The following is a 16,981-nucleotide window of genomic DNA, read 5'->3' as shown; positions in this document are numbered from 1 at the left end:
CTGGATGATCTGTGTATGTAAGTGGCTGTTAATATTTACTTTATATATTTAGATGTTCCTATGTTGGGTACATATATATTTACAGTTGTTATAGCCTCTTTTCATTATGTAATGCCTTTCTTTGTTTCTTGGTATAGTCTTTGTTTTAAAGTCTGTTTGTCTGATAAAAGTATTGTTACCTGGCTTTTTTTCCCTTTTTTCTTCCATTTGTATAGAATATCTTCTTCCAGCCTTAACTTTCAGTCTGTATGTGTCTTTAGATCTGAAGTGGGTCTCTTGTAGGCAGCATGTAAATGGGTCATAGTTTTATCCGTTCACCCCATGTCTTTTTTTTTATTATGTTTATTTATTTTGAGACAGCGTGAGCGGGGGAGGGGCAGAGAGAAAGGGAGACAATCTGAAGCAGGCTCCAGGCTCTGAGCTGTCATCACAGAGGGGTTCCAACCCGTAAGTTTTGAGGTCATGACCTGAGCCAAAGTCAGATGCTCAACTGACTGAGCCAGGCGCCCCAGCACCCCATGTCTTTTTGATTGGAACATTTAGTTCATTTACATTTAAAATAATCATTGACAGGTATGTACTTATTGCCGTTTTGTTATTTTCTGGTTGTTTTTTGTAGTTTTTCCTGTGTTCCTTTCTTTCTCTCTTGCTCTCTTTGTGTTTTGATGACTTTCTTTAGTGTTATGCTTGGATTTGTTTCTATTTTGTGTGTCTATTATAGGTTTTTGGCTTTTGGTTATGAGGTTCATATATAGTATTCTGTATATATAGCAGTCTATATTAAGTTGATGGTTGCTTAAGTTCAGACATTCTAAAAACACTAAATTTGTACTCCCCCTTTTACATTTTATGTGTGGTATAATAGTTTACATTGTTTTATTTCATGTGTCCCTTAACTAATTATTGTAGATATAATTGATTTTATTACGTTTACCCCGTAACCTTCATACTAGCTTTATAAGTGATCAACCAGTGGAATTTTTTCCTTTCATAGTTTTCTTGCTTCTAGTTATGGCTTTTTCTTTTCCAGTTAAAGAAATCTCTCTAACATTTCTTGTAAGGCTGGTTTCAAGGTGATGATTTAATTGTTGATGTTTTAATTGTGTATCTTGGTGTGAGCCTCCTTGGTTTCATGTTGTTAGGTCCTCTGTGTGCTTCCTGGACCTGGAAGTCTGTTTACCTCCCTAGGTTAGGAAAGTTTTCAGCTATTGTTTGTTCAAATGTGTTTTTCTGTTCCCCTTTATTCTCCTCTGGGACCCCTGTAATGTGAATGCTATTATGCTTGAAGGTATCTTGGGTCCCTTAACCTATCCTCATTATTGTTACTATTATTCATTTTTATTTTTGCTGTTTAGCTTGGGTGCTTTCCGCTACCGTTTTTTCCAGCTAACTGATTAATTCTTCTGCATCCTTTAATTTGCTGTTGATTCCCTCTAGTGTATTTTTCTTTTTCTTCTTAAGTTTATTTATTTATTTTTAGAGAGAGAGCATGAGTGCAGGAGAAGGGCAGAGAGAGGGAGAGACAGAATCCTAATCAGGCTCTGCGCTGTCAGCAAGGAGCCATGCACAGGGCTTAAACTCCCAAACTGTGAGATCATGACCTGAACCGAAATCATCTTCACCAACTGAGACACCCAGGTGCCCTGTGGTTGGTTCTTTTTTATATTTTCTATCTCTTTTTTAAGTTCTCACTGAATTCATGTACTCTTAAATTTGGTGAGCTTCCTCCTCACCATTACTTTGAACCCTTTACCAGCTATATTGCCTGTCTCCATTTTGTTTAGTTGTTTTTTTTCTTTCTGTGGTTTTGCCTTGTTCCTTTTATTTAGAACATATTTCTCCATCTCCTTCTTTTGTCTGACTTTCTGTGTTTGTTTCTGGGAATTAGGTGGAACAATTCCCTCTCCTGGTCTTGAGGGAGTGGCCTTATGTAGAAATGTCCCCAGAGTAGACTGAGTGTGCCCAGCAGCTATTGCTGGCCAGCTGGAGCTGGTGTGGTCATAGCCCAGAGGCCTGATGCGCTGTACTGCAGGGCCGCCCTGGCACGAAGACTGAACTGGAGCAGGCTGGGGTTCCTGGGGTGCTCCATGGTGGGGCTGCCCCAGCAGATCTGCCTCAATTTTTTATATATTAGTATAATTTAATAATCCTGCTAGATGCATTTCCTAAGAAGAATCACTTATTAGGAAAGTAAAATCTGTCTTTAACATATGATGTTTAAATTGGAAGTATTCTCTTGCAGTACTTATTTATCTGGGTAAATAAAATAACCTTCTGAATCAGAAGTTGTTTGTTGCAAGCATTTTGGACAGATTTCATTTGGCTGAATGCAGATTTCCCATTTATGATTCTTCATACCTCTAGAACATGTATAGTGGAATATGTATACACTTGGATTTCATTCACAAACAGTAACAGTTCTTTGATGACTTTCAGAAAGACAAAGTAGAACGTAGTATTTAAGACTATTCCCAAGCCATGTGTTGTTTATTGTGATTTATGGTTGGAAAATACTAGATTGTGGTCCCAGATACAGTTACACAAAATAACCAACCTGGTTCCAAAGAAGGAAGGTCTTTGATATCAAACAATTAGTGAAGAAAATAAACATCCTTGAAGTATGTGACAATGATATGTGGTCCTTGATCCCTGAGATTAGTCTGTTTTTAGTAATAGCCTTAGGATTGTGACATCTGATTTTTGTAGTTTTATTTATGCCACCGTTAACTTTGTGCTTTAAGTGCAGTGTTTCCTAAACCTCAGTCATTTGAATACCTTTGTGATTTTTGCCCTGGCTGGAGAACCACCCATATTATTTGTTTGGCATGTTAATCTTGTTTAACATAACATTTTAAGTAATATATATTTTTAGGAACCTGATTTGAATGCTCTGGCACGGCGGGCAGCAGAAAGAAAAAGAAAAGCAGAAATGAGACATAAAGAGGCTCTGAAATTACAGAAAAATCAAAAAGAAGAACTAATGAAACAAAAAACCTGGTAAAATAATAATGATTTTTACTGTATTTTCCACTGAAACCGATAGGGCTAGAAGTAGAGAATACATCGGATACTATTTAAACAGATATTAAATATAAGTCATGTGGTATATCAATTGATTTGTTAAACTTGGTTTAAAAATAATGTCTTGGGGGCTCCTGAGTGGCTGAGTCGGTTAAGCGTCCAGCTTGTGATCTTAGCTCAGGTCTTGGTCTCAGGGTTGTGAGTTCAAGCCCCATGTTGGGCTCCATGCTGGGTGTGAAGTCTACTTAAAAATAAAATGAAATAAAAATAATGCGGTGGGGGTTTGGTTTGCCTAGGTGAGCAAATTAACAAATGAGCTTTCTCTTCTAGTATGACTTTAGCAATTCCTTAGTTTCTGGAAGAATGTATGGCTAGTTCAGAATGAATGTCCCCCCAAATCTGTCTGCCTCCGATATAAAAAAAGAAAAATCAGTGCAGTTAAGAGCATGGAAAGAGACTCAGACTATTGACAAATCATTTAATGTGTATTTTTGCATGTTTTAAAAGTGATGGAGCCTCTTACTAGTCAACAGTGCTCATTTTATACAGTGGCCCACCTTTATCAACATTTCTAGTTTTTTTACTCTAAATCATTGTAAATTAAGAAGTATTAGTTTGTTGGGTCAGTTTCAGCATAGGGCTTTATGTCTTTAGCTACACTACACCTCTTTTACTTGTAAACATGTTCTTACACGTCCGTTGTGTAGAGACTTTTTATTAAACGGCATATTGAGCCTGTGGGATCCAACTGGAGGATTTCTTGAGATCCTCTGCCTTTTATATTTTAGACCTTAAAGGTTGTGCTATAATATTACCTGGGAGATTAATTTAGGACATCTCTTGTTTTTTTCAAGGCATATAACAGCTCGAAAGGAAGCATTACTTGTGGAAAAAGAGAGATCTGCCAAAATTACAAGTCTGCCACCACCACCTCCAACTCTTTTTGAGGTGAATTACTTTGAGTGTTGAGAAGAACTGGCTTATAATAATTCTTTATTATTAGAATTCAATGCAGGTCAAAATATCATTTGTTAATTTTTAAATTTGCAGGTAACACACATCTAGAGTATTTAAAAATAATCCTAGATACTTTTTTACCCCTTCTTTAGTATATATCTCTGATGTATAAGGATTTTTTTTTTTAAGCACAGTACTAATATTCGTGATATCTAATACCCAGTCTGTATTCAGTTTTCAGCAGTTGTCTGTATTTTTTTTTAGTTGTTTCAAAAGCTATGTTTTTGATTTTTAAAAAACTATAAATGGTTTGGTCTTTTTTAAAAATGCCCTTTATTTGTTGGGGGGAAAAAACTGGATTATTTACCCTGTCAACTTTTTACATTCAAGATTTGGGCATTGTAAATGGTTAGCCTTTTAGAGGTAAAGAAGTTTGGTTTACATAAATTAATAAATTTACACGAGATTACATAAAGTGCATGAGAGATGCCTATTTCTCTGTGGGAGTAATATGTGTGCTTTTGTGATTTGGAACTTATTTTAGAAAAGACAAAGTAGAAATTAATTTTAAAAGGTATTGGTTCTTTTGTTTTACAATAGTTTGTTGTAGTTATTGAAATGGCTGTTTGGATGATTATCACAACTACATAGTTATTTTTATCTAAAAAGTAGAAATTAAAAAACCATTACATACAGGCCTATCTAATTTCATTGCATATACAAGTATATCTTATGTAGGTAAGATCAGCAGAGGTACCAGATGTTGGCCTCTTAAGGCTTTGATTTTGTCAGCCTTCCTGCTTTTATGTGGAGCCATCTGCCATGTGACATTTGATCCAAAAGATTCAAATGGGAGCATTTCAGATTTCGCTCACTCCCTCAAGTACCGTCTCCCTCAGTACCTCGTCTCCCTCAGTACCTCCTTAAAACACAAGCAGTATTTTATCCATGATGCCTTTTGATTACTATTGTAATTCATGATGTTCTAACAAGTCAGGGTCAAATACTTACAAAAAGCAAACAAAGCATTATCTGTGTAAGTGATTTGGCAAATAGGGATTGTATGCAAATGTGTAGTTGTACTTTTCCCCCCAACTTTTTATTATGAAAATTTTCAAAATACAGAGAAGTTAAAAGGCAAGTACAGTACAATGAATAGCTGTTTACACCTATATGTGTGTATAGATTTCAAAGAGTTGTGTGTATAAATGCATACATTTGAATATAAATTGTAGCATATTTTATGCTTCTTATAAGAATAAGGACATTCTCTTATGCAATGACAGTATCACACTGAGGAAATTAATATTGATTTTTTATACCATTTAGTATATAGTCCATAATTAAGATTCTCCAGTTGTCCCTAAATTGTTTTACTTTACAACTTCGTTTTTATGTTTGTATTTATATTTATATTTATATTTATATTTATATATGTATAAAATCTACTGTCAAGTTAGCTTACAGTGTATACAGTGTGCTCTTGGTTTGTAGAAACAACTTCTTTCTTTTTTATTTTATTTTTTTATTTTTTTTTATTTTTTTTTTTTATTTATTTTTGGGACAGAGAGAGACAGAGCATGAACGGGGGAGGGGCAGAGAGAGAGGGAGACACAGAATCGGAAACAGGCTCCAGGCTCCGAGCCATCAGCCCAGAGCCTGACGCGGGGCTCGAACTCACGGACTGCGAGATCGTGACCTGGCTGAAGCCGGACGCTTAACCGACTGCGCCACCCAGGCGCCCCACTTCTTTCTTTTTTAAATAGGATTCCAGTTGGGCTTCACCCATTGCTTCTGCGTGTTTTGTCTTAGTCTCTCTCAATCTAGAACATTCTCTCACTCAACCCTACTCAATTTTTGTATTTCAGACTTTTTGAGGAGACTAGTTTCTTATATTCTGTTTGTCTCACTTGGTTATGGTGGTGAATACAAGACATCTCTATTAAAAAGGTATATTTTACTCTGTTCAGTTATCAAGTAATCTGGGAGGTGATACTTTGGCACCAGACAGGTGTCTATCATCCATCTACGTTTATTCACTGTCTTACTTCTGTTTGAAAAAGGACAGCTTTCTCATCACTGGGCGTGCACCACCATAACCAAGTGCTCAAACTTAGAATCCGTAATAAGAGAGCAACTTGCCATTATGTACCTTCTGATGTGATGCAGTAAACTACACAGCATCACCAATTTAGTATTCTTGCCTAAGTACACTCTAGTTTCTCAACCTATATTCCCCATTAATAGAAATACAGTGAATGATTCTCATGTAAGAAAAATGAATAAGAATAACTGGTTAGATACAAAATTACTTTTTTTTATTGGGTTCAGCTTTAATTGAAAATACTGTTAACCTAATAATCCATTGTCTACGTTCCTTTTTCAGAACATTGAATTAAAGAAAACTTCTCATGTGAAAACCAGTAGTTCTACCTATCATCACCTCCACACTTTTGTGAATAGAGAGATGGACACAAACCAGGTGATTGACTTATTGTTGTTCATGATCCTCACTTTATTTCTGTTCATTGAAGTGAGTTATATGTGTAATTTGGCACTATACACATAAGCATAAACTATAGGAAAACAACTACCAATGTCATCACCAAAGAGTAATGTGATTCATACATTAATGAATTCATTGTAGCCTTTGTATATAAGTATATACACATACTTTTCTTTTTTTTTTTTTTTTTTTTTTTATGTGTAATTTATTGTCAAATTGGTTTCCATACAACACCCAGTGCTCATCCCAACAGGTGCCCTCCTCAGTGCCCATCACCCACTTCCCCTCCCTCCCACCCCCTATCAACCCTCAGTTTGTTCTCAGTATTTAAGAGTCTCTTATGGTTTGCCTTCTTCCCTCTCTGTAACTTTTTTTCTCCCTCTTCCCCTCTCCCCTCGTCTTCTGTTAAGTTTCTCAGGATCCACATATGAGTGAAAACGTATGGTTATCTGTCTTTCTCTGCCTGACTTATTTCACTTAGCGTAACACTCTCCAGTTCCACCCACTTTGCTACAAAAGGCCATATTTCGTTCTTTCTCATTGCCAAGTAGTATTCCATTGTATATATAAACCACAACTTCTTTATCCATTCATCAGTTGATGAACATTTAGGCTCTTTCCATAATTTGGCTGTTGTTGAAAGTGCTGCTATAAACATTGGGGTACAAGTGCCCCTCTGCATCAGCACTCCTGTATCCCTTGGGTAAATTCCTAGCAGTGCTATTGCTGGGTCATAGGGTAGATCTATTTTTAATTTTTTGAGGAACGGGACCCCCACTGTTTTCCAGAGCAGCTGCACCAGTTTGCATTCCCATATACACATACTTTTCAAAACATAATTTTTATAGGCATCATAGAGTTTATTTAACCATTGTTTTTTTGTTCATTTCTTTTTGCTTCTGTAAATAATGCAAACATAATAATCTTGTAAATTTTTGTGTATAATTCTGAGGTATATTTAGAATAGACTCCTGGAAGAGAAATTATTGGATCCAAATTATAACATTTGATACAGATACTTGATATGGATCATTAAATTGCCTTTTAAAAAGTATCAGCAACATATGAAAATGGGCATCTTATCATACCCTTATCTATTCCCTTGTATGGATTATTATGGTTTAGAAATTATTGCCAGTCTCAAGAGTGATAAATGGTAATCCTTGTTATTATAATTGCTATTTCTTTATAACTGGATTTTAATTTCTTTTCATGTTGGATATATTTGGCTACTAAGAAAACAAACTTTCCCAGTATAGCTTTCTTTTGAAGTTTAGAGTGCAGCAAATACATATTTTGGTTAACTACTTATTGGCAGATGTTAAAATCAATATTCAGTTCAAACCTGAGATAGATGAATATTCTCATCATAGAATTAACTTCTAAGAAAAAGAATAAATCTTGATTTGTTTAAAATAATATTGTTATTACAGCTTTAATAGTATTATAACATAGGGACAGTAACTTCAGTCTGTGGCTAACTTGCTTTTGTGGTTACTATACCACATTTTGCAGTATTAAGTAGATGTTGATGAAGAAAACATTTTTTTTTTACCTAGCTGTAGTATAGGGTACCGCTGATGGAGTTACAGTAAGTTATTAAACTTTCCTCTTTGATAGTAAATAAAAGACCTCTCTCCTCTTTAATTTCTGGGTTGAAGATTGGATCAGTACTTGTAGTTTTATAAAAACAGTCCCATAAACTAAAGCATTCTGATATTTGTTTTATTTGCTACTTTATACCATTACTTAGGGAAAAAAAAAATCTGCCTTTAAACCTTGGGTTTAAAATGTGACAGTGGAGCAGCATATTTGGTTTTCAGGATAACAAAATTACCTCTGAATTTTCAGCTGCATCTTGTTCCTTTTTTTTTTTAATGTTTGTTTATTTTTGAGAGAGAGATAGAGCGTGAGCAGTGGAGGGGCAGAGAGAGAAGGAGACAGAATCGGAAGCAGGCTCCAGGCTCAGAGCTGTCAGCACAGAGCCCAATGTGGGGCTCAAACTCACAGACTGTGAGATCATGACCTGAGCCGAAGTTGGATGCTTAACCAACTGAGCCACCCAGGCGCCCCTTGTTCCTTTTTTTTTTTTTTTTTTTTTTTTAATGTTTTTTAGTTTTGAGAGAAACAGAGCATGAGCTGGAGAGGGGCAGAGAGAGGGGAAGACACAGAATCAGAAACAGGTTCCAGGCTCTGAGCTGTTAGCACAGAGCCCTACATGAGGCTCAAACTCACAAACTGTGAGATCATGCCCTGAGCTAAAGTTGGACGCTTAACTGACTGAGCCACCCAGGCGCCCCTGCATCTTGTTTCTTTAGCAGCTTTCTGCAAATAAACAACTTTCATATGTTCAGTCAGCCTTTTTAGCATGTACAAGTATAAGATGTTTCATTTGAATAGCCTGATAAAGTTGTTCTAAAATCTTTTATGTCATAACATTTGTCTTTGGCTTAAGAATGATGAGGTAGTCTCCTGTATCCCCACTTAGAGCCAGTTATTCTCTGAATTATGTTTAGCTACATTTACTTTCTATGCACACAATAAAGAAAAACATGTTTGCGTTTTCTAAATTACTCATGGCCTTCCTTGTGTTTGTTCCTTTGTCCATGACAGTTGCGTAGCAACTTGTTAAAAATGGATTTTTTGTCCCTAGAAGTATTTTTCCAATCAAATACACTGTATTGTTTGCTGTGAGACCCAGAAATGTCTGTAGACAAGAAAAGCAGAAACAGTTGAATTCATCAGTTAGCCTGCTGTCCTACTTAAAAAGATTTCTGTCCAAATGTCTGACGTACAAGATGCAGAAGTAGTATATTTAATAATATCACGTTGTGTGCACTGCAGATTTTAATTGATGGAAGAGTTTTTTAGAAACATGTTTTCTAAAAAGAAAATTTGTGTGGGATTCACAGTTTTTGCAAATTTCATGTACCTTTTGAGTTCAGCTGCTAAAAATTTAATCTAACAATTATTTCAACAAGGTTTTTGTCTAAATTTTGTGTCAGGAACACAAGTCTATAAGGGATTGTCTTCCTAAAGCATGCTTGTAAAATCTTGTTTTGAAGTTTGGGCACTCTAACCCTTTATTTTCTTCATATCTTTTATGTACCTCATTGTGTTTGGACTGAATATCGTGAATGTTGTGTATTTTTGAAATTGTTCCTTCCCTTAAAGTTTTGGTTTAGCAAAATTGACATTCTGCTATTAATTCACCTTCAAATGGTGTGGTGAATTCCCAAACAACACTTCTTAAAAATGTCATGGCCTGGTGTGCTTGGATGGCTCAGTCGGTTGAGAGTCTGACTTTGGCTCAGGTCATGATCTCATTGCTTGTGAGTTCGAGCTCAGCATTGGGCTCTGTGCTGACAGCTCAGAGCCTGGAGCCTGTTTCAGATTCTGTCTCCGTGTCTTTGCCCCTCCACTGTTCGTGTAAGTGCTCGCTCTCTCTCTCTCTCTCTCTCTCTCTCTCTCCCAAATATAAAATAAAACATAAAAAAAAATTTTTTTTAAGTCATGGCCTAAATGGAATGAAACGGTGTTCTTAAAGATTACTTTATTTAATTTAATGCATTTTAATTCCCTAAATAAATTTTTTGGAAATTATAGTATTGATTTAATCTAACCTTTGTTCTGCCTGGTGTTCTGTGTAGATTTGCACAAATATTGATTGGCTCAAAAGGGATATAATTTTTCTTGAATTGTATTAGAGTTTATATGTCTGCCTTTCTTCTAGCCATTATGCACCCACATAAAAGCTTCATTTTCAGCATGAGATAAAAAGTTATTTTGCAAATAGTGCAAGGTTTTCATGCTTGTTGTTGTAGCTGCAACTATAGCTATATAAATTTCCTTTTCTTCTTTAACCACGGTTCTTACTCTGGATTCATTTATCCTGAAATGGCAGGTGAGCACAGCTGCCGCCCGCAATCCACAGGACATACGAAGCAGTGCAACTTTTTCTTGTAATATCGTGACTTTTCCTTGCTTCTTGGGAGTACTTCCACCATCACTAGTGGTACTTTGTATGGGTCCCATGATGTTATGCAAGGTTTATGACACTGCCCTAATAAACATGATGAAAAATACACAAGAACCACAAGACATCACTTTTTACCACTTTTTACCATATGCAGTTAACTGGAGAGGTAAATTGCTCACGTAGAAATGATTGGTGTCACAGTGTTTTAAGCAGACACAACATTTGTGCTCACTGCAATAGCAACCAGAAGTGGCTAAAAAATTAATACAGGGTGCCTGGGCAGCTCAGTCTGTTGCACGTCTTGCTCTTGGTTTCTGCTCAGGTCATGATCCCGCGGCCATGAGATTGAGCCTCGCATTGGGGCTTAAGATTCTCTCTCTCTCTTCCTCTGCCCCTCTCCCCTGCCTCTAAAAAATACAGATAAAAAATAAATAATGATGATAGTTCAGTACGTGCTACAGTTAATTTTATGCAGTTATGACTTAAACATTAAATCTTTATGCCTGTTTACCTTTCTCGACTGTGAGTGCCTCCACATCTGGTGTATAAGTGCTTGTGTGTGTGAGTTTTGATAAATTTTAACTTTTTATATCAGTTATGGTAGTAAATGATAAAATAGACTAGTACCTTACATATATTTTACACATTCATGACATACCTAACTTTTCTTAATATTTTTGATATTTCTAGGCTACCTGGTTCATCTGTGAGTTTTTTCAGATTGTTGCAAATCTCCAAAAATTTTTCGAATGTAATTATTGGAAAAAAACCCATGAATAAGTGGACCTGCACAGTTTTATACCTGTGTTGAGTCAACTAAAACAGCTTTCATAGTCATCGTTCTTAGTTCACCTTAGAATTTCAGCATATAAAGGATGCATTTACTATGCTTTTTAAGATGTTTACTTAAAGACACATTTGTAATGCTTAAACCTGTACTTGAAAGTGAACATTCAGGTTCAACAGTAAATCCAGGTTATATACCCTTTCCCCTCCTGTTTGTTACCACTGTTAGCTTGGTGAGATAATAGCTGACTGTACAATCACATAATCTCTGATTATGCACAAGTTTTAGGAAGTCAGAAATTATCTTAAAGTAGCTGTTTTGGTGACTTGGGCTCCCTGAGGTTGAAGTGAAGCCGCAGCTGTTGACTGAAAACCAAAGACAGATCTCAGTGCTTCCCTAAATGACCTTTGATGCGTGTGGGTTCTTCACTACTAGCTTTGTGAGTGCTGACAACGCTGTTATTTTAATGGAGTTTCGGAACAGAACAACAATGGAGGAATGTGTTTGGAGGAGTATAGTGTAATCTGGCTTAAAGTGAATGAATTTGTTCAACTTTCACTAACAATTTGATATTTTTCATTTATACATACAGTTGATAATTGTGGGCATTTAAAAATACAACTCTTTCTATTTTATATAAGTAGGGAAGCATGATTTTAAAGTTATTGTTTAGTTATCACTTTGCTTCACAATTTTTAAATTTTCTGAAATGTACTGATTGACTGCTAGCCAGATCCTCATGTGGCTGCTGAAGAAGAAGTGAAAAGACTGGAAGAACGACAAAAACAAGCAGCACAAGAGAGAATGGAACAGTGTGAAAAGGCGCATGTGCGGGGTTTCCAAGCAATGAAAAAGATCCACTTGGCTCAGGTAAGAATCCTGGCTGTAGACATACCAATAGGCTGTAGAACTGATTAGTGGACGGGCTCAGAGGTCAGAGGTGTGAAGGATGTGAAAGTACATTCTTTGACTCCTGTCTTTGCAAATTTCCCATTTCACATTCAGGTTGGATGAAGCAGTTCTCACTGACAGTAGTATATTGCTGTTCTAACATTTTTTGCAATGATGAATTTGTTAAAAGTTTAATATTTTAATCAGCCAAAAATGGCCTGAAGAGAAATTAATCACTTTTCTCATTTAATGAATTGCATTTGTGCTCTGCGAATTTTGGGATTCTGTTTACTAAATATTTACTGAGCAAAGCACTTGCTGACTTTGCAGAGTATTGATTCAGAAGTAGAGTCATGGTTCTTCCTATCAGGGAGCTTTGAAAAAGTGTCACAGAGCTCTAAAATATGTATAATGAAGCCTGGCTTTATGAGTTTAGCTTTACTTCTGTCATGCTTATTATCGTTCAGTGTTTATCCTTATCCTTATCCTTGGAACATAGCAGAAAACAATTCATTTTAGAAGTCAAATGATTTTATTTTATGTATTTGACTAATGCATTTGGATGTTTTAAACACTCATGTGAAGAATGAGTTTTTAAGTGCTTCTGTAGGAATTAAAAGCCTTAAAGTGGGACCACTGGGTGGCTCAGTTAGTTAAGCGTTGGACTCTTGATATTGGTTCAGATCACGATCTCACAGTTTGTGAGATTGAGTCCCGTGTTCAGCCCTGCGCTGACAGCGCAGAACCTGCTAGGGATTCTCTCTCTCCCCCTCTGCCCCTCCCCAACTTGCTTGTGCACACTCTCTCTCCCTCTCCCTCTCAAAATAAGTAAATAAACATTAAAAAGAAATAAAAGCCTTAAAATTCATTGGTATAGTTTTAACTGATTCATATACGACCTTCTCAGTTAAATTTTTAGGTTTTTATAAGCTGGGAGTAAATTATGACTAAAATAACTGATTACCTGAATTATTACCAATAGTTCTCATACTAAGACTTAAACTGATAGAAAAAAAATGTGAAAGACAATCAAACTGAACACATTGTTCCACAAATCAGTAATGTTTAGTGGTTAAGAAGGTAGACTCCACAGTCTGCCTGGAATTTCTTCTCTTCACTGCTTGGCTGGCTGACCTCAGGCAAATTACCTAACATCTCTGAATTGTTTCATTGTCTGTTTTGAAGATTACATGAGTTTAATAAGCCCTTAGAATTGTGCCTGGAATTTCATAAGCTCACAGCAAATGTCAGTGGCGATGGAAGATGTTAATATAAATGATTCGAGTAGAATAATATGCCGGACTCGCGCTGAGCTAGAAATAGTATATTCAAAGAACTTTGAAGTTAAATTTAATGGGATTGTTTGAATCCTAATATAAAAAAAATGAGTCATAAAACTTGATATAATAAGAACGAGTAGTGTTGTGGGGCCCCTGGGTGGCTCAGTTGGTTAGGTGTCCGACTTGAGCTCAGGTCATGATCTCGCGATTTGTGAATTCGAGCCCCACATCGGGCTCTGTGCTGAGAGCTCAGAGTCTGAATCATGCTTCGGATTCTGTGTCTCCCTCTCTCTCTGCCCTTCCTTTGCTTGCTTTCTGTCTCTCTGTCTCAAAAATAAATCAACATTAAAAAAAATTAAAAGAAAGAATAAGTAGCGTTGTGTCTATCACCACTTGGCGAACACTGTTACACGGCTCTCTCTCTGCCTTTTTGTAGGCTCAGTGTCTCTTACATGAGAATGGTCATCAAAACCTGCAATCATCAAAACCACTGGTAGAGGATTTCCTTTTCCCTGTGTGAACCTTTTTGCTGCAGACCCCATTGTGTCCTGGGATCTCATTTCCTGCTAGTGTCTGTTGTAAATAGTATTTGGCCCCTGCATACCTCTCCAATATTATCTTTTTCCCTTAACCATCCTTGCCCTCGGTACCCTTTCTGTCCATTACCTATAGCAGTGTATTTTCTCCAAATGCCCCATGCCTTCCTCTCTATACCTCTGTGCTGCAGTAATTATTTCTTATGTGTACTCCTCCACCCACTTTTATTTGCCTTAATCCTCAACTCAAGGGATGAGAGGTCTTCCCTTATCCTCCCTTACTATCTTACACCACTAAAATTCAGTTAGATAACCTCACTGAAACATCCTGCTTAAACTTTCATATTAGCCTACCTTCTTAGGCTTAAAGACCTATAGATAGATCCTGTTTCATCATGGGGATTCACAGGAGTGTGAAGTAACACGAAATATCTGTTAAGCCAGTCACTCTGGGTCTTGGTGCTTCTCTGAGACTATTCTATGAGACTCCTCTAGTCTAGGAGTGAGGTTGTGTTCTAGCATCGAGCATGGTATCTGGCTTCCAGTAAACTTTTTTGGAGTGAAGAACTAATGACTTTTTGTGGTAGAACACAGGAGGGGGGTGGGGAGGGAACCCCAGTCCCTGTTCCTTGTGACTTCTCCACTTGGCCCTTCCTGTGAACGGTCCTGTCTAAGGTCTGTGCCTCCACTGTTGTTGATTAAGTCTCTCCGTTCTCGAAGACTCAGGAGAAAGTAATGAAAGAACTCAAACAGCTGCAGCAAGACGACCTGGCACGCAGGAGACAGACTGTGGCACAGATGCCCCCGCAGCTAGTTGAACTTGCATACAAGCGCAGTGAGATGAAAGAAGACCGGCAGAGGGAGCTGGAATTCGCCTTTGAAGACCTGTATGACGCAGACAGGAGTAAGACCCTTTCAGTATGCTTTCAACAATGCTTTTAGAAGTGTTTGGGTGGGAAAATACATTTGTATTGTTGAAGCAGTCGTTATTTTGAAATGACTTCTCAGGTTGAAAGAAGCTCTCAGGGGTTAGACTTGGAAACCATGATGGCCTTTAAATTATATGCTCAAGTTTTTCTTGGTCATTTCAGAATGGAAACATTATCTCTCTATTTCTTTATTGAGAGGTAAAAGGAAACCTGATTTTACGCCTTGAACCAGAACCTTTGCCTACTGTGACTGATCCGATCCAAGATGAAGAACTGGACCTCTCAATGGAACAAGAAAATTTAGCAGAAACTGAAAACATTCCAGTGACAGAAGCCGAAATAATATGTTCTAGTGAAGCAGATGGTAAACACTCCTGGGCTGAATATTACAATATTTCATAGGAAAAAATGCTAGTAATTTGCCAGTAGGAAAGTCTGGTCTAATTTTCGTGCAAACAAATAACTAATACTGATGGGAGTGACGGAAGAAGGAAACCATGTTTTTAGATTTCCATCATTAACGATCCTTTTCATGTATGTGGGAGGAAAGTCATTTTGTTCACATGTACAGAGGTTATTAGATTATTTAAGTTAGATACCCAACTCTAAGTTCATTTGAAAACTCAGCATTATTTTTAGACTTTCATCAAGTCACCACAGAGTTTCTACTCTGTTAATAGGAAAAAACTAGTAAATAGTTCGTGTATCATGATGAGCAGCACAAATTTCAGCCTCTCTTCTAAACTTCCCCTCTGTCTCCACCATTCTTAACTTTGTCACTTGGCTGTCTCACAGTTACTTAAAACTCCCTGTCTGATGATAAATCTATCCTCCCTTGTCTACTGAAACGTCTTCCTCAACGTTAGTGAATGGTCCCACAGTCTGTGGTTATCTAAGCCAGCCCGGTGCGACTTACGTGTAACACTGCCCCCCTTACTTCACATCTCTTTAGAGACCAAGTTCTCTTTATTTTGATCTCTTTTTTCCCTCCATACCTTTGTTCAAAACCACTCAAGCTTTCTTATCATCTTTATCCCACACTGGTTAGGTAGCCCTTCGGCGTTCCAACTTTATGTGGGTCCCCTGTTAGATTGCTGGGTGAGACTCTTACTAAGTTGTAGGCTCTATCCCTGTCCCCTGTGCCCACACTGCCCTCTGAACAGTACGGTGACTGTGGTGTCTCATAAACATGAGAAGATGGGTTCAGGGCTCACTTGCCTTCCAGAATTCCTGCTTACACTTCATTTCTGGCCACTGCAGAATCTTTGATTTTCTTACCAGATCAGCCGTGCCTTGAGGAAGATATTTTTACTGCTTCATCCAGCTCTTTCAGTTTTTTAATTGGGAGTACTATTCAGATCTCTAGTTTGTCAGAATTGTAACTCTTGCCGTATCCAAAGGAACACTTACTTTTCAGCTCCTGCAGTTCCCATTTGGAATTGCTCGCTTGATGTTGCCAACTCTCTTGATTTTTCGAAAGCATCTAGGAATCTCATTGGTTTAAAAATCCTTATTTTTAAATATTGGCCACAGATTTAATTTCTTAAATATGAGTGAATCACAAACTAATGGTGAGTAAAAGCAGCCAGACAGAAAAGAATACCTAAGTATAATTCTATATTTATACGAAGTTAAAGTAAACAGAACTAATCTGGTTTCAAGGTTAGAACAGTGGTTATCTTTAGGGGTGTCTTGACTGGGAAGGAGTATGAAGGAGCCTTATAGGTGTTGGTAATGTTCTACATCATGATCTGGATTGTATTACGTAGATATATGTAAAATGTTTTCAGCTGTATTCTTGGGTTTTGTGTACTTTATTGTTTGTAAGTTAAAATTAGAACATTTTTTTAATGTTTTTATTTATTTTTGAGGGAGAGAGAGAGAGAGAGAGAGAGACAGAGCGAGCGGGGGAGAGGCAGAGAAAGAGAGGGAGACACAGAATCCACAGCAGGCTCCAGGCTCCGAGCTGTCAGCACGGAGCCCGATGCGGGGCTCGAACTCACAGACCATGAGATCATGACCTGAGCCGAAGTCAGATGCTCAACCGACTGAGCCACCCAGGCGTCCCATATTATAACATTTTTTTAAAACTATG

General features: G+C 37.2%; 1 protein-coding gene across 7 annotated transcripts in view; it reads left to right on the top strand.

Moving 5' to 3' along the window:
- CEP295 (centrosomal protein 295) overlaps positions 1-16,981 on the top strand; it is a 55,685-nt gene that overhangs the window by 9,574 nt on the left and 29,130 nt on the right. For 4 of the 7 annotated variants that reach the window (XM_007079027.2, XM_015536139.2, XM_015536140.2 and 1 more), the window contains exons 4-9: positions 2,873-2,997; positions 3,876-3,969; positions 6,365-6,460; positions 11,980-12,120; positions 14,678-14,861; positions 15,083-15,250. In XM_007079027.2, the coding sequence (XP_007079089.2) occupies positions 2,873-2,997; positions 3,876-3,969; positions 6,365-6,460; positions 11,980-12,120; positions 14,678-14,861; positions 15,083-15,250 (808 nt within the window). Of the gene's footprint in view, positions 1-2,872; positions 2,998-3,875; positions 3,970-5,743; positions 5,929-6,364; positions 6,461-11,979; positions 12,121-14,660; positions 14,862-15,082; positions 15,251-16,981 lie in introns of those variants that run through there. The other 3 variants (XM_042959673.1, XM_015536143.2, XM_042959674.1) reach the window with 3 other exon arrangements.

The sequence above is a fragment of the Panthera tigris genome, chromosome D1 (assembly GCF_018350195.1).
Source record: "Panthera tigris isolate Pti1 chromosome D1, P.tigris_Pti1_mat1.1, whole genome shotgun sequence".
In the NCBI taxonomy this organism is placed as follows: Eukaryota; Metazoa; Chordata; class Mammalia; order Carnivora; family Felidae; genus Panthera; species Panthera tigris.
Note: the sequence above shows the minus strand (reverse complement) of the source record. Positions and strands in the feature narration are given on the sequence as shown.